This window comes from Diplotaxodon limnothrissa, linkage group LG7, assembly GCF_057381915.1.
Source record: "Diplotaxodon limnothrissa isolate DT_005_m linkage group LG7, D_limnothrissa_male_GT1.1, whole genome shotgun sequence".
Taxonomy (NCBI): Eukaryota; Metazoa; Chordata; class Actinopteri; order Cichliformes; family Cichlidae; genus Diplotaxodon; species Diplotaxodon limnothrissa.
In genome coordinates, this window is record NC_140602.1 from 70,676,581 (window position 1) to 70,690,799 (window position 14,219).

Consider the following 14,219-nt stretch of genomic DNA (forward strand, 5'->3'; position numbering starts at 1 on the left):
CTTGGATTGAACCGGCTGTTCAAACCCCCACAAGGCTGCCCGCTGGGATTGAAATGATGGGAGAGGCGTGAGTTTCTCAAAATGGGCTCATTGAGTCAGCACGGATAAGCTCTTGGAGAGGCTACGGCTGCTGTGAATACTCAGAATAACATCTCTGACTGCAGACTGGATACATCTCGGGGAGGCACACTGCCGTGAGTTCTCAGAATCGGCTCCTTGAGCACATGAAATGACAACATCACAGAACGCAAGTATGGCGAAGCTCGCGGCTCTCCAGCGGGAGATTGAGAGACCAGTGTTGGACTGTAGAACTGCTTTGAAATTCATATGAGCTGTTCGCACTAAAGTAAAAGCCACCATCACTTCATGTGGATACCCCTTTGGCGCCAGCTGCAAGGCCGGAGCTGAACAAAACACCCTGATAACGACTGTGTTTAGTCTGTTCTTCCCATTCCCTGCAAGGCCACCTGGGTTGGCTGGAAGACTGTTTACTTAGCCTGGCAGGGCGAAGGACACTGTCTCAGCTGAACTATGGACACACACACAAATACATATTCTGATACTGATAAGCACTCACCGACGCATCACCCTCCCTACCCCGGATCCAACGCCACCTCCAACGCTTACCTCCCCCATGATGTGGACATCGGGTCAGCTGGAGGCGCAGTCAAAGATTGCAGCGGTCCCAGATCAGATGTACACACTGGAACTCTTTGCCATGTTGCTGTCTGTGTTTATTGTGCTATGGTGTGTTGTATCTGTGCATTCCTGTATTATCCTTCTGTGTTACACATTTCAATGTTTTTTCCTGCTACCTAGCCTGACCTGTCTCCCCAATGTGATGTTTGTGTATTGTAAGTACGGTCGGCAAGGTCTGTCATCTCGGTTGTGGGCAAAAGACCTAAAACTGACAAATAAAGGCTATCTCATCTCATCTCTCATATATAAGAGACAAATATTGTTCGTTTAATACGTTGGCATTATTACATTTGGCTCAATGCTTACATGTACTGTATAAACACATGTTCATACTTTTATTCCACAATCAGAGAGAAAGAAACAGAGAGAGAGTGCAGGACAGACAGACAGGTGACAGTCTCAGGTGTACACACTGTTACAAACAGGAGGATTTAGTGTTTGTGTTATTACGAGTGTAAACAAGAAGAGTTCCAGATGGTGCAGTGGACACATGTGTGACTGCTGTGATTAAAGCATCTTTCTTTCAGCTTAACGAGTGAACCGTCAGCTCGTTCAAACACACGTTAAAGTGCGTTTGGCTCGACACCACCGAACAGAGGCAGCAATATAACATAGCTAACATTAACAGTGCAGTGGATCCTGCTTGTGCCGTGATGTTCAGGACTGCAAACCGAGCAGCATCACTGACTTTCAGCTTGTTGTGTTTGTGGATATATGACTGACTTTAATTATCCATGAAATCATCACAATCTCTGTGAGATTAAGGTCGACTATATATATATTTAGAAGTAGAGGCTTTAAAACCAAGTTAACGCTGAAAGTACAAACATCGCTAATGTCACATATCTTTGCTGACATGTGGCCAACAGTAATGTTTTAATGTTCTTCATTATTAAACATTCGCACATAGATAAGTGACGTCATATTCAGTACTTACTTTTGACAGTTCACTCTTGGCCGCTCCCTTCTGCCGTATTTTGTGCCTAGCAGGGCGAAGGACACTGTCTCAGCTGAACTCTGGACACACACACATACACTGATATGCACACACCCATCCCCCCTCCAAACGCCTTCGACGCTTATTCCCCTCCGATGCTGACGGCGGATCAAGGAGACTAGCGCACGCAGGCCCAGATGTCTCTCACCCTTTACCCCCCCTGTTGCTTGTCATGTGTTTCTTTGGTGTATTAAGAGTGTTTTCATTTGCAGAGGTGATTTTTTCTGTTCTCAGACTGATCTCCCTGATGGAGCTCAGTCTGGGGGGAGTTATTTTTTCTCCTTATCTTTCCTCATGTGGTGCATTTTCCATTGTTATACCTCTCTGACCTGTCTTCCCCATGTGATGTTTGTGTCATGTATGTATGGTCAGAAGGGTAAGTTGGCGCTGGCAAAGGTCGGCAGCCTTAACCCAATTTCCTTTGGGGTCAACCTTCAGGATCAATAAAGTTTTATTGAATTGAATTGAATTGAAAATTCTCCACACCCACCGCCGCGCTATGAATTGTGGGACATATGGGACCACGAAGCGTGCACCGGACCACGCTTGATATTTGGGGAAATCGACGGCGCATTTGAAGTACACTTCGAATTGGGACAGCCGTCGTCGCGTGGCGGTGACGTAATCGCACTCAAAATGCGTACTTCAAGCGTGCGGTCTCTGAATTGGGACACAGCCTAATTTGCATTTACGTGAAATGTTGTCTTCACTTGTATTAACATGTTTTTGGTATGAATTCTGCTGTCTGTATTCTATGTATCATATGGCAATAAAAGTAGTTTTATCTTCAATCCATTGTTTATTTGCTGAATTTTAAAGCAATTACAATTTTTTTAACCCAAATATGACTGTAATGTAACCATTGTGATGGGTTATGAGCTTTCTACCCAATTTTTGGTAACCTCAACTTTAATCAATGGTCAATTCAACCCAGTTTTTGGATAGTTATCCTAACCCAGTATGCCAAATCAAACCAGTAACCCAGGGTTGGCTCGGTCTATATTTGACCCAGCACTGGGTTACAAATGCAGTTATTTTTAACCCAGCAGCTGTTAGTGTGTATTAAAGAATGGTAATGATCAACTGCTTTTCATCCAGAAAACTGTTGTTCATGTTAGCCAATGTGAGCAACATTTAGCCAACTTGTGCTCTCATTTTAGTTTTATTTTGCCCCTCACCCCAACCAGTCAAGGCAGATGGCCCCGCCCCTCCATGAGGCTGTTTCTGCTGTAAGTTTCTTCCTGTTTAAAGGGAGTTTTTCTTTCCCACTGTCGCCTAGTGCTTGCTCATAAGGGGTCATTTGATTGTTGGAGTTTATGATGTAGAATTTAACTGCACAGATGTAGCCCCACCAACTGTTCTGTCATCATTACACACGAGGATATTTTGATATTTAATGACAAAAAAAGTTGAGTTACCTAAAACACAGGTGCCAAACTCCAGCCCTCGAGGGCCGCTGTCCTGAAACTTTTGCATGTGTCCCTGCTGCAACACACCTCAATTCAATTAGCAGGTTATTAGGAAGACTCTGTAGAACGTGACTGCATGCTGAGGTGGCAAATCAGCCATTTGATTCATGTTACAGTAGCTCATGACTGAATGAGCATGGTGCAATAAAAGTGCATTTAGAAGCAAGTGTTTTACATTTACTTACATTTAATTGAGCAGCATACTTGACTGTACGCGGAGGCTTGCCTCCAACTCTGTATATTTTTATATATTTTATTTTATTGTTGACTCTATTTAATTTGTAAAATGTGTACACACACACACACACACACACACACACACACACACGTAGAAACACACGTTTAGTATACATCCATCCAGTAATGCATATACTATTATATATTGTACATATATTTATTAGTCTCAGATTTAGCCATTCTTATATTTTGCTTGTTCTTATGTTATTGTATTTTTGCACACCTCTGTTGCTTGTGAAGCTCGCACACAAGAATTTCACTCGCATGTACTGTACCAGAATACCTGCACATGTGATGTGCAGAGATGGGCAGTAACGCGTTACTGCCCATAGTAAGGGATTACTATTGCAAAAACGGTAATTAGATTACCGTTACTTTCCCGTAGGAACGCTGCGTTACTGCGTTACTAAAACCGTGATTTTTTGCGAGAATGTCTCACGACAGTGACGTAAGCGAGTGCGACGTTCGTGACAACAGCTGTGTGCAGATCAACAATGGATCACATATCGATTGTGGGAGAGAGTATGAGCGTGCAGCGTTTAAAGCGTGGAAGTACTGACCTTACTTTGAGTTTGACTCCATAAAAAGTGACAAAAACATTAGTGTCCGCTGTGCGTGGGAAGAAAACTTCTTTTTACAGTGAAAAAAATCCCTAAACTTCCAACAAGCACCGAGTAGCTACGACGTAATGGGAAACTCACAGAGAAACTCGCGGATTCTTCCACTGACCGCGGCACACCTGCACCAGGGTAAACCTCCGCCTGCCCCACTCCTGCTTTACAGGTGAAAATAGAGCAACAGGACCGCTGAGTCTTTGACTTTATTTATTTTCTGCTGTGTTTTACTTGCATCTATTTGAAAGAGTGAGTGTAAACACAAAAATATTTTATTTTATGTGCTGGAATGTGCAGAAAATAGGTTTAAATGTTAAACTAATTTCTTCCAGTCAGAGAATGTTGCAGATAATTAAATGTTTGCTTGATGCATAAAGTTAAAAGATTAAAACTAATAAAACAAATTTAAAAAGAGACTTTTCCATTTGATTACATTTTGTATGATGGATTATGTAGAAAAAGTAGAATTGGGCTGAAAGATCTATCACTTTATCACCTGTTCAGGTTGTAAATCGTGTTTTTAAAAAGTAACTAAGTAACTAAGTAATTAATTACTTTTGAAAATAAGTAATCAGTAAAGTAATGGGATTACTTTTTGGGGGAAGTAATCAGTAATTAGTTACTGATTACTTTTTTCAAGTAACTTGACCAACACTAGTGATGTGACAATAAAAGTGATTTGATTTGATTTGAGATCTGGTTTTCTTTGCCAAATGATGAAAAAAGTGACCACCTTATAATTGGTTCACATTGACAGAATTTATTTGTCTTTGTTGGTCTCTTTATAAAAATGTCATGCCCTCTTTGTATTTCTCCAGTAGTTACTCTTGAATTCTGTTTCTATGCGATGTTGTTAACGTTTACTAACTGGTGTGAGTGCGGGGAAATGTTAGCATGCTCACACACTAGCTAAGCTAACAAGGCGCTGACTCAGTAAACCGCCATATTGATCACCATTGTTGCTCTACTTTACAATACCTCTGCTCCGGCTGTGAGTGCCCTCCCTCTCAGCCCGTACCCACCCTTTCAGGCACCACAGATCCCAACAGTGACATAGCGAGCCAGTTCGAGTTGGACTTTGCCCTCCCCCCAGTCCTCCAGTGCCAGTCTGGACACCTGGCGTGTACAGTCCAGCCTGTAACTTAACCAGAACTGGTTGTTGCCTCCTGTAAAATGTCGTTTTTGTCTTTTTGATCCACTCGTCCATGCGTGTATGCAGAAGCATAACTGTGAAGATTAACATTTTAATAAACACCTGTCATGAACATACATGTCTTCTTCCCCAGGTGTGCACTAACTGCTGTGCTAGGCTCAGTTTGTGCCCAACATGCTGAGGTCCCCTGGGTTCCAACAGGAACCTGGCCATGGAGAAGGTGGCCAACTCTGTCCTCTTCCCCTGCATGCACGCTGCATAAGGGTTCACTGGGTTTATTATCATGTGTGAAATATCAGTGCATCACGAAGAGAAACTGCTCTTGGTTCGTCTATAGGATGTTCAGCTTGTTGGCTCTAGAGAGGACCAAAGGGTGCTTCCTTGTGATGAACACCTCACATCTGCATTTCCACAGCATGGAGCACAAATTATGTGTAGGATCTACAGCATGAGTTAAAATGGTAAATGGCTGTATTTGTATAGCGCTTTACTTAGTCCCTATGGACCCCAAAGCTCCTCACAGTACATTCAGTCATCCACACATTCACACACTGCTGATGGCAGCTACATTGTAGCCACAGCTGCCCTGGGGCGCACTGACAGAGGCTGCCGGACACTGGCGCCACCCGGCAACAGGTGAAGTGTCTTGCCCAAGGACACAACGACCGAGACTGTCCAAGCCGGGGATCGAACCGGCCACCTTCTGATTACAAGACGAACTGGCAACTCTTGAGCCACGATCGCCCACTGATTTCCAAAGGCACGAAGAAAAAAAGCCCTCACTGTGTTTGAGTAATTAAGAGTTCTGATCTATGGGCTGATTTAGGAAACAGGATGAAAAAAATGGAAGAATCAGTTATTTAGAAGGAAAGGTAACTTACCAGTAAACAAATCACGCTTCTCCAGTCCTCTGCTGACATCATTGACTGTTACCAAATCACATGATCGAGTTCTGCTATATCTCATAGGATACTGTAACTGGGAATCAGGTATGATCTGTGAGGAATTTTATTTGTGTTAATCCAACTAATGTCATTAATCACATGTGCACATCATCCATCTGTATAAAGTCGGAGTTATTTGGAATTAGATCTTGGAAATTATATCTAATGATTGTAGAACAAAGTTCATTTCTTTTTGCCTGTGTGGTTTTCTGTAAATATACTTGAACAGGTCTAGTTACCACTTTTTTAAACCCTTACGGGCGACCATGGCTCAAGAGTTGGGAGTTCGCCTTGTAATCGGAAGGTGGCCGGTTCGAGCCCCGGCTCGGACAGTCTCGGTCGTGGGCAAGACGCTTCACCTACCGCCTACTGGCGATGGCCAGAAGGGCCGATGGCGCGATATGGCAGCCTTGCTTCTGTCAGTCTGCCCCAGGGCAGCTGTGGCTACAACTGTAGCTGCCTCCACCAGTGTGTGAATGAGTGGATGACTGGGTGTGTGAAGCGCTGTGGGGTCCCTAGGCGGGACTAGTAAAAGAGCTAAACAAATACAGGCCATTTACCTTACAAGGTAAAAGCACTGGGAATGTAAACCATTACAAACAACTTAGGGATCATATTGGTATTTGTCCTCTTTTAAACAACTTCAATAATTTTAAAAGTAAAAGATCAAGAGAAGAAGATAAGAAATGAAAGGAGAAAACCAGAAATTACACTCAGTTAATTACTTTCCATGGCATGTTTCTGAGAGCATACATGTTTCTGGGTCTCCTGTCAGGTTCAAGCAGCACCTTCATCCTCAGCTCTGCTGCTTCCGTCATCACCAGAACTCCTCCGTCAGTCCGTCACACCCGTGCTCCACCAACTCCACCGGCTGCGGTTAAACACTGTTCAAGTTCAAGCTTCTCCACCTTCTCCACCTTTAAGTCTCTACTGTTCTTCTCTGAACACATCTTCGCCCTCTCAGGTCCTCCGTCCATCACTCTCCACTTTCCAGCCTCTCAGAGCACACTTCCTTCCACCTGTCACATGACTCCTCTGTCCTTACTGATGTTATATTCATGTTTCTGTGAGGTGACTTTAAATCAAACGTATTATTATTCATGTGTTTGGGAGGAAGCCGGAGAGAACACGAGAACACGGACAGTTCCCTGTTGTCATTAACAAATGTACTCAAACAGAAGCTAACCTGGCATCATAACTACAGTGCTGACTTTGGCCACACCCCCACTCACCTGTTGGTTTTCGCCCTGTGCTCACAAACACATCGATAAAAGCTAACGCTCCAGGATCTGTTTACATACTCATGTAAATATGCACATGTGCAAAAATGATGTTTACAGTAAGATGGGTCTCTTATGGATGATAAACAGATAATCCAAATCTCAGATTAGCTCATAATCTCTGATGATGTTAGCTATACAGGGCACATAAACAAGCTAAGTGACATAGTGAGACCTGAACAGTTTGCACTTTGGCTCATTAACATGAGAGATACAGCGAACTTGAATCTGATGATTTAACCTGTTGTAACGTTTGCAGTACACAGACGGTTCCAACTGAACTGAGCAAAAACAGCAAAACACAAAAACAGCTGCGTGAACGAAAAGGTCTTTGTTCTGTTTTTGAATGTACACACAGTCGTAACTGATCTCAGGTGAGCAGCAGCTTGTTCCAAAGAGCAGCAACTGAAAGCAGATCGGAGATCTGATCCTGGAGCAGCAGGTGCTGACCCCCACCCAGAGCTACCACAGGATGACCAAAGACGCGGCTTCAGTACTGTGTGGTCAGATTTCCATGGTAGAGTCAGCCGTTAATCGCTAATCATCAAACATCATGAATCAGACCCAATACCAAAATTACTTTTAAATACTTTATTGCAGGACAGTACTGCAGTACTCTGGGTACTCTGACCCACTGTGAGCTGTTACACCTCCACAGCTGGCAGGGGCTGTGCAGGGGTTTACCTGCTAATCCAGGTGTGGATGGCCGCTCCACCCTCAGAGGAACTCCTGGATCACTACCTCCTTCAGAGAGTGGGAGGACGCTTCCCCACGCTCGGCATCTCTCAGAGCGGTCAACTCATCCTGCAGCTGAGCCACGGGCCGGCCCAATTGGTACCCGAGGTCCACCAGCAGCTCCAGCAGCGGCGCTCTGTAGCGCGTCAGTCCGTAGCGCCTCACCGGAGGCAGCACTCTCTGAGCGGCGGAGAACGCCCGCTCCGGTTCGTCCAGGTCCCGGTAGCAGACAGCGAGGGCGGCGAGGGCGGGCACGAGGAGGGTGGGCTTCTGCCAGGGCAGCAGCTTCTCCTGGATGTCCAGCACGGTCTGCAGCAGCTCTGCGGCTGGCCGGAACTGCCCCGCCCGGAGCAGGCCGTGCGCCCGCTGCTGCTCCTGCTCTGTGAAGAAAGCCGAGAAGCAAGGCGAGTGTCTGACGCAGCGCGTGGCGTACAGCTTCGCCAGGTAGTCCTGCAGCGCCAGGCGCCGCTCCCCGATGCTCTCGGGGGAGAAGTTCCCCGAGAGCATCTTGCGAGGCAGCTGCACCTCCTCCAGCTCCTCGTCAAACTCCTCCAGCAGTTTGTGGTGGAAGCGGGAGAAGTCGCTGTAGCGGCGCTCCACCGAAACACGGCGGGAATCGAAGCTGCCAGAACGCATCACCACCACCTGGTAGAGCTGCAAACAAACAGAAAGAACCGTGACCTTTGACCTTTAAAGTTTAAAGTTAACTCTGCTGCAGCGCAAACAGCCAGTCAGAGAAACAGGCTGGACTTCCTGTTCCCTCTCAACGGTGAACCCACCGCAGGCGTCTTTTCTCTGAGACGTTATGCTGACGATTACATTCATTCATACAACACCGAATCACGACCGATCACCTCGAGGTGCTTTACACTGTAACATAAAGACTCTACAACCATACAAAGAAAACAGAGAACCCCCAACAGTCATGTGACCCCTATGAGCAGCACTTTGGCGACAGTGGGAAGGAAAAACTCCCTTTTAACAGGAAGAAACCTCCAGCAGAACCAGGCTCAGGGAGGGGCGGGGCCATCTGCTGTGATTGGTTGAGGTGAGAGAAGGAAGACAGAAGAGAGACAGAAGTTAATAATAACTAATGATTAAACACCCAGTGCATCATGGGAATCACCCAGCAGCCTACACCTATTGCACCATAACTAAGGGACTATGTGCTTCGTCCTGATGATGATGCTGTGTTTTGGTCCTCTGGGGCACCATAGACAAGCAGAAAGTTGCTGATGTGTCAGTTTGAATATTTCCTTCATTATGGAGCACATTAGCTTCTGTGACCGCACGGCATCGGTTACCTGCACTCATCAATGAACAGCTCCCTGACTGAGTTTTACATGTTTGAGGTTTAAAATGAACACACCTGACAGTGGCAGGCAGGGAAACTGTTGGGACCGCACAGCAGGTGGACAGGTGAGTGCAGGCAGGTGTGTTAAAGCTGGTCTTTGGGTTGCTTATTATCTCAAATATGTCTTCATATAAAGATTTCACTGCTCAGCCAGTGCCTCTTATGACCAGAGTTCACCTTTACTGCTTCCTGCTCCAACAGCCACACCTTTGGAAAATAAGCCCCTCCTCCTCAGGTTAAACTTTCACTTCCTGCGGGCTCACCTTCACTGAAAGTTAGCTGGGAACATTTACAGGTTAGCCGCTTTGCCCCTCATCCTCATCCTCTGTCTGAAAGAATCTCTTCTGATTGGCTGTCCCTCAAAAACAGAAGGTATTTCACCTCTATGACATCACAGGGATCCAAGAGTATAAAAACTGCTGAGCAGAGTGTTTGGAGTCGGCTGGTGGGTGTGTTTCGGTGTCTCACCACGTATTTGTGTAGCACGTGCTCGACGATGCGGGTGGAGGGGATCTCAAAGAGCAGCCGGACGGGTCGCTCTCGCTGCTTCACCGCCCTCCAGTTCTGCTGCAGCTCCTTAGTGGTTAAACTGGAAGAGCCGGGCAAGTCCTCTGAAACAGCAAACACAGCGAGTCAGCACCCACTGCTGGACTGGCACACCTGTGGAAAGGCTGCATTATTAGGGGCGGGGCCTCTTTGACTCTACGTGCTGCTTTAGCAGCTGCCAGCCTCTTTGAAACCCACCTCCCTACCAGCTCTTCTTTTCACTGTTTCTGACGTGAATCATTGGCTGCAAACACATAAATATCTGCCAGATTAAAGCTCAGCGTCACTGTTTACTCGGGTGGAGGTCTGAAATGTGAGTGAGACTTGACCTAAAAGTTTGACGTCTCAGTTCAGACAGAAGAATGAAGAAGAGGAAGGTTAAAGGTGAAAGATGACAGAACCTGGAGTCATTGTGTCCACCTCAGTCAGGTCTTGGGCTCCCTGCTGAGCTTCTGCCATCGGGTCCAAACTGCTGATCTGAGGCCAGAGAAGCTCGCTTATCCTCCTGATGTTCACTCAGTGATGGGCAGCTGTGTTTTCTGGCTCTGCTTCATCTCTTTTGGATTTTTTTATTCCTGTAAAGATCAAAGCTGCCAGTGTGGCTCCTGCAGGTGAGTGAGGGGTTAAAAAGGCCCAAGCGGGCCTGCCGAGCGTCGCTAACAGAAGAACGTGCTGCACGTTTGCGTGCTGACAGACGAGTGCAGGCAGGAGGAAGTCGACTTCAGCAAACATGCTGAAGAGGAAGTGAAATGAAAGACCAGTGTGTCGTAAATGGTGTGTGAGAGAGGTGCTTGTTTCATGGCTGCGGAGCAGCAGGCGGGTGGAGTTAGCTAGCAGTAAGCAGTGTTTTGCATGCAGCTCCTCTCTGCTCCTCTAGGGGGAGCTCTGAAAGCTCTTTAAGCTTTAATGTCCATCTGCAGGTGCACAGGCAGGTCAGAGGTCACAGGCAGACACCACTGAGTAGTCTTTATTAGATTTACCTTGACATGCTTCACAGTGTTAGAGAGGAACTCAGACGAGCCCTCTGAGCAGCTTTCTGTGACAGAGGGGAGGAAGAAGACCTCCAGCAGAACCAGGATCAGGGAGGCAGACGTGGTTCAGACGATGCTTGCTGCGGTTTAACAGGATAAATCAAGCTGTGACTCATCTGCACAGCTGAACTTTGACCTATGGTGCTCAGAAGGAACTGAGACTAAAGTAAAAATAAAACCAGGCTCAGTGACGGAAATAAAAATGAAAGGCCGGACTTTAGAAAAACAGGAAACCTGACCACAAAACTACCCCCCCCCCCAGCTGCGTGTCTCCACCCCTGCATGATCACGTGCCTGGCTCAGGGCGGCAGCAGGGCGCAGTTTTAGAGGAAGCACCTGCGCAGACTCGGTTCTTCTGCGCTGTGACGCTGATCAGCTGTTTCTCCGTCAAAGTGAAAGTAAAAGTGTTCTCGCTCGCGTCGCAGCTCCAGGATCAGCTGATCCGACAGGTTCGCTCTTCCTCCTCCGCAGGTGTCCTGGACACGGTGAGTCAGGTGCCAACATCACGGCAGCCCGAGCCGTTATTCCTCGCTCTTAAGGGCGATCGTGGCTCAAGAGTTGGGAGGTCGCCTTGTAATCGGAAGGTTGCCGGTTCGAGCCCCGGCTTGGACAGTCTCGGTCGTTGTGTCCTTGGGCAAGACACTTCACCCGTTGCCTACTGGTGGTGGTCAGAGGGCCCGGTGGCGCCAGTGTCCGGCAGCCTCGCCTCTGTCAGTGCGCCCCAGGGTGGCTGTGGCTACAATGTAGCTGCCATCACCAGTGTGTGGATGGGTGGATGACTGGAGGTGTAAAGCGCTTTGGGGTCCTTAGGGACTAGTAAAGTGCTATATAAATACAGGCCATTTAATAACCGCGTGGGAGGACACGGTGGAGAGGTGATGGAAACACAGTGGCTGTAAAAGGAAGCAGGTCGCACTGCCCTAACCCAGCATCACCAGAGAGATGCCGAAATTAAAGGATGATTTATTCATTAAGGGAACAAAGTGATCAAACCTACCTGCCTGTGTGCAAAAGTAACTGCCCCATAAACCTGATAACTGTTTATTGTGTTTGAGTTGGTACAGCATTTAGGAGAGGAAGTTCAGTAGAATACAGTAAAATGCAGTAGAACATGCATCGGTTTTGACAGCAGGCAGCTGATGGCGTGCTCACCGTGCCCACTTGCACCAAACAGGCTCAGACACTGATGTCCACTTTTCTGTAAATAGTTATTATCTGACCGACTCTTCCTGCTCCTTTATTTGTGAATGCTGCACAGAGCGAGCGTGGTGGAGGTCTCTGTTTCTTCATTTCATTTTAAATACAGACGTTCAAATATTCTGGTAAGCTCTGGTTTCTGCTCTGACTCTCAGCAGCTGAAAATGACAAGCCAGCGAGCTGAAGATGCCAGCGAGGTGTTCCAGCTGCTGGAAAAGTACTGCAGCAAGAGGTCAAAACAGCGCTCACCTGAGATGGCAGTGAGGACGATTGCTGCCCGCCGTGTGAAAGGAAACGTCCCAGGTTGGTTTGAACTGTGAGCACGCAGCTGGTGCTTCCTCCTTCCTCTGCTCACCAACACGGGAAAGATTCTCTGTGGGTCTTCTGATGTGCTCACCTGTGTGCTCACCTGTGTGCTCTCTGGTCAGTTATCTTTCCTCAGGGTCCAGCTCCCAGTGCAAGTTTCCAGAAGTCTCTGGAGGTTGTACTTGATGGAGAAGGTGAGTGAACAGGTGTTTCTCTGACGTCCTGTCCGTGTCGAGGCTCAGACTCATCACGCCGACCGCTCAGTTTGTTTCTCAGGTGAGTCTTCCACCTGTGATGAGGTGCACAACAGGACGCTCAGTACCTCAGCGCACACGGATGGTGAGTGTCCAAAGCGGCAGCAGGACGCTTGTGTGAAGGTGAGAATGTCGGAGTCCTTTTACTCTGCCTGTTCTAACGAGGCGTCTCGCTGTGCCGCAGACATCGTCCAGAGGCTGGTAGAGCTGATCAGAGCGGAGGGAGACGACATCGACAGGAAGGTGAATCAGACGCGTAGATGGCTGCGGCAGGTAGGCAGCTCAGTACTGAACACCGGTGTATTTCTGTCAGATCAAACAGAACCTGGACCTCCAGCAGCAGCTCAGAGACCTGGACTATAACATGTTCAAGGAGCTCACCTCCAGCGTGCAGAGCCTGGTCCACCCAGCGGAGCGGGCGGCACCCTCTGAGGTTCACATTCAGAGGCAGTGACCAGCAGGCTGTCAGCCACGAGTCTGGTCCACCAGAGGAGGGTGCTGAGCTTTGGAGAGCGGTACATTCAGGAGAACCACTCGGCTTGGGTGGAGCAGCACAGAGGCTGGGTGAGCATGAAGATGTGTTAGAACGTGAACTGTTAACTTTCACTGATGTTGAAGCGATTTCTGTGAAATGAAAACGATTTCTGGGTATGTTGTCTCTGTCCAGGCTGAAGCTTTCAGCATCGACTGAGCCGCACGAACCTCAGAGGAATCTCCAGGTGGAGGTCACCACGCTGTCAAAGTTCAAGTATTTGAGCCATATTTGTTTTGTAAAAGTAGAATTTTTTAAAATAAACTTTTGAAAAACACACATGCTGACTGAGTGTCACTGACAGTCTTTGTAAACTGAGAAGTTCTTACACCCATCAAACTCTCGCTCCGCCTTCCTGGACGGTCAGTGACCTCGCAGCAGCCATGTTACTGGTCACACGATGTCATTACAAATGCTCCAAAAGGCTCCAACAGCACAAACGCGGTGCAGAGCTCAGCCAAGCAGCTACAGCCACCTGTGTCACCATCCACCTGTCAGTCAAAGAGGCCACGCCCCTAACAATGCAAACTTTCAATCAGCTACAGAGACCAAACGGTTTGTGTATCAGACTGTAAACATGTTGATCTTAACACAGGAGTCTATGAGTGCTGACTTCATTCAGTTCAATTCAACTTTATTTATACAAATCACAACAACAGTCACCTCGAGGTGCTTTATATTGTAACCAGACCCCACAATAACACATACAGAGAAACCCCAACAATCATATGACCCCCTATGAGCAAGCACTTTGGCGACAGTGGGAAGGAAAAACTCCCTTTTAACAGGAAGAAACCTCCGGCAGAACCAGGCTCAGGGAGGGGCGGGGCCATCTGCTGTGATTGGTTGGGGTGAGAGAAGGAAGACAGGA

The 14,219-nt window shown here is 47.2% G+C and overlaps 2 protein-coding genes across 2 annotated transcripts; one reads left to right on the forward strand and one right to left on the reverse strand.

Moving 5' to 3' along the window:
- Nucleotides 1-8,110: 8,110 nt before the first annotated feature.
- snx20 (sorting nexin 20) lies at nt 8,111-10,487 on the reverse strand. The gene is made up of 3 exons (XM_085358886.1): nt 10,430-10,487; nt 9,951-10,093; nt 8,111-8,782 (listed from the first exon to the last, which is right to left on the reverse strand). Exons 1-3 carry the CDS (start codon nt 10,485-10,487, stop codon nt 8,111-8,113), a joined length of 873 nt encoding a protein of 290 aa, XP_085215012.1.
- A 1,933-nt stretch (nt 10,488-12,420) lies between these two features.
- Nucleotides 12,421-13,507, forward strand: LOC146629789 (apoptosis facilitator Bcl-2-like protein 14). Its single transcript, XM_085357150.1, is given in 6 exon segments — nt 12,421-12,559; nt 12,685-12,756; nt 12,839-13,059; nt 13,130-13,265; nt 13,268-13,380; nt 13,484-13,507. Coding segments are annotated over 6 exon segments (705 nt in total).
- The last annotated feature ends 712 nt before the right edge of the window (nt 13,508-14,219 follow it).

Coding starts and splice junctions, on each gene's coding strand:
- snx20 (XM_085358886.1), bottom strand. CDS start 10,487: ATGGCAGAAGCTCAGCAGGGAGCCCAAGACCTGACTGAGGTGGACACA. Junction 10,094..10,429: donor GGTGGACACAATGACTCCAG/GTTCTGTCATCT, acceptor TTGCTGTTTCAG/AGGACTTGCCCGGCTCTTCC. Junction 8,783..9,950: donor ACGTGCTACACAAATACGTG/GTGAGACACCGA, acceptor GTTTGTTTGCAG/CTCTACCAGGTGGTGGTGAT.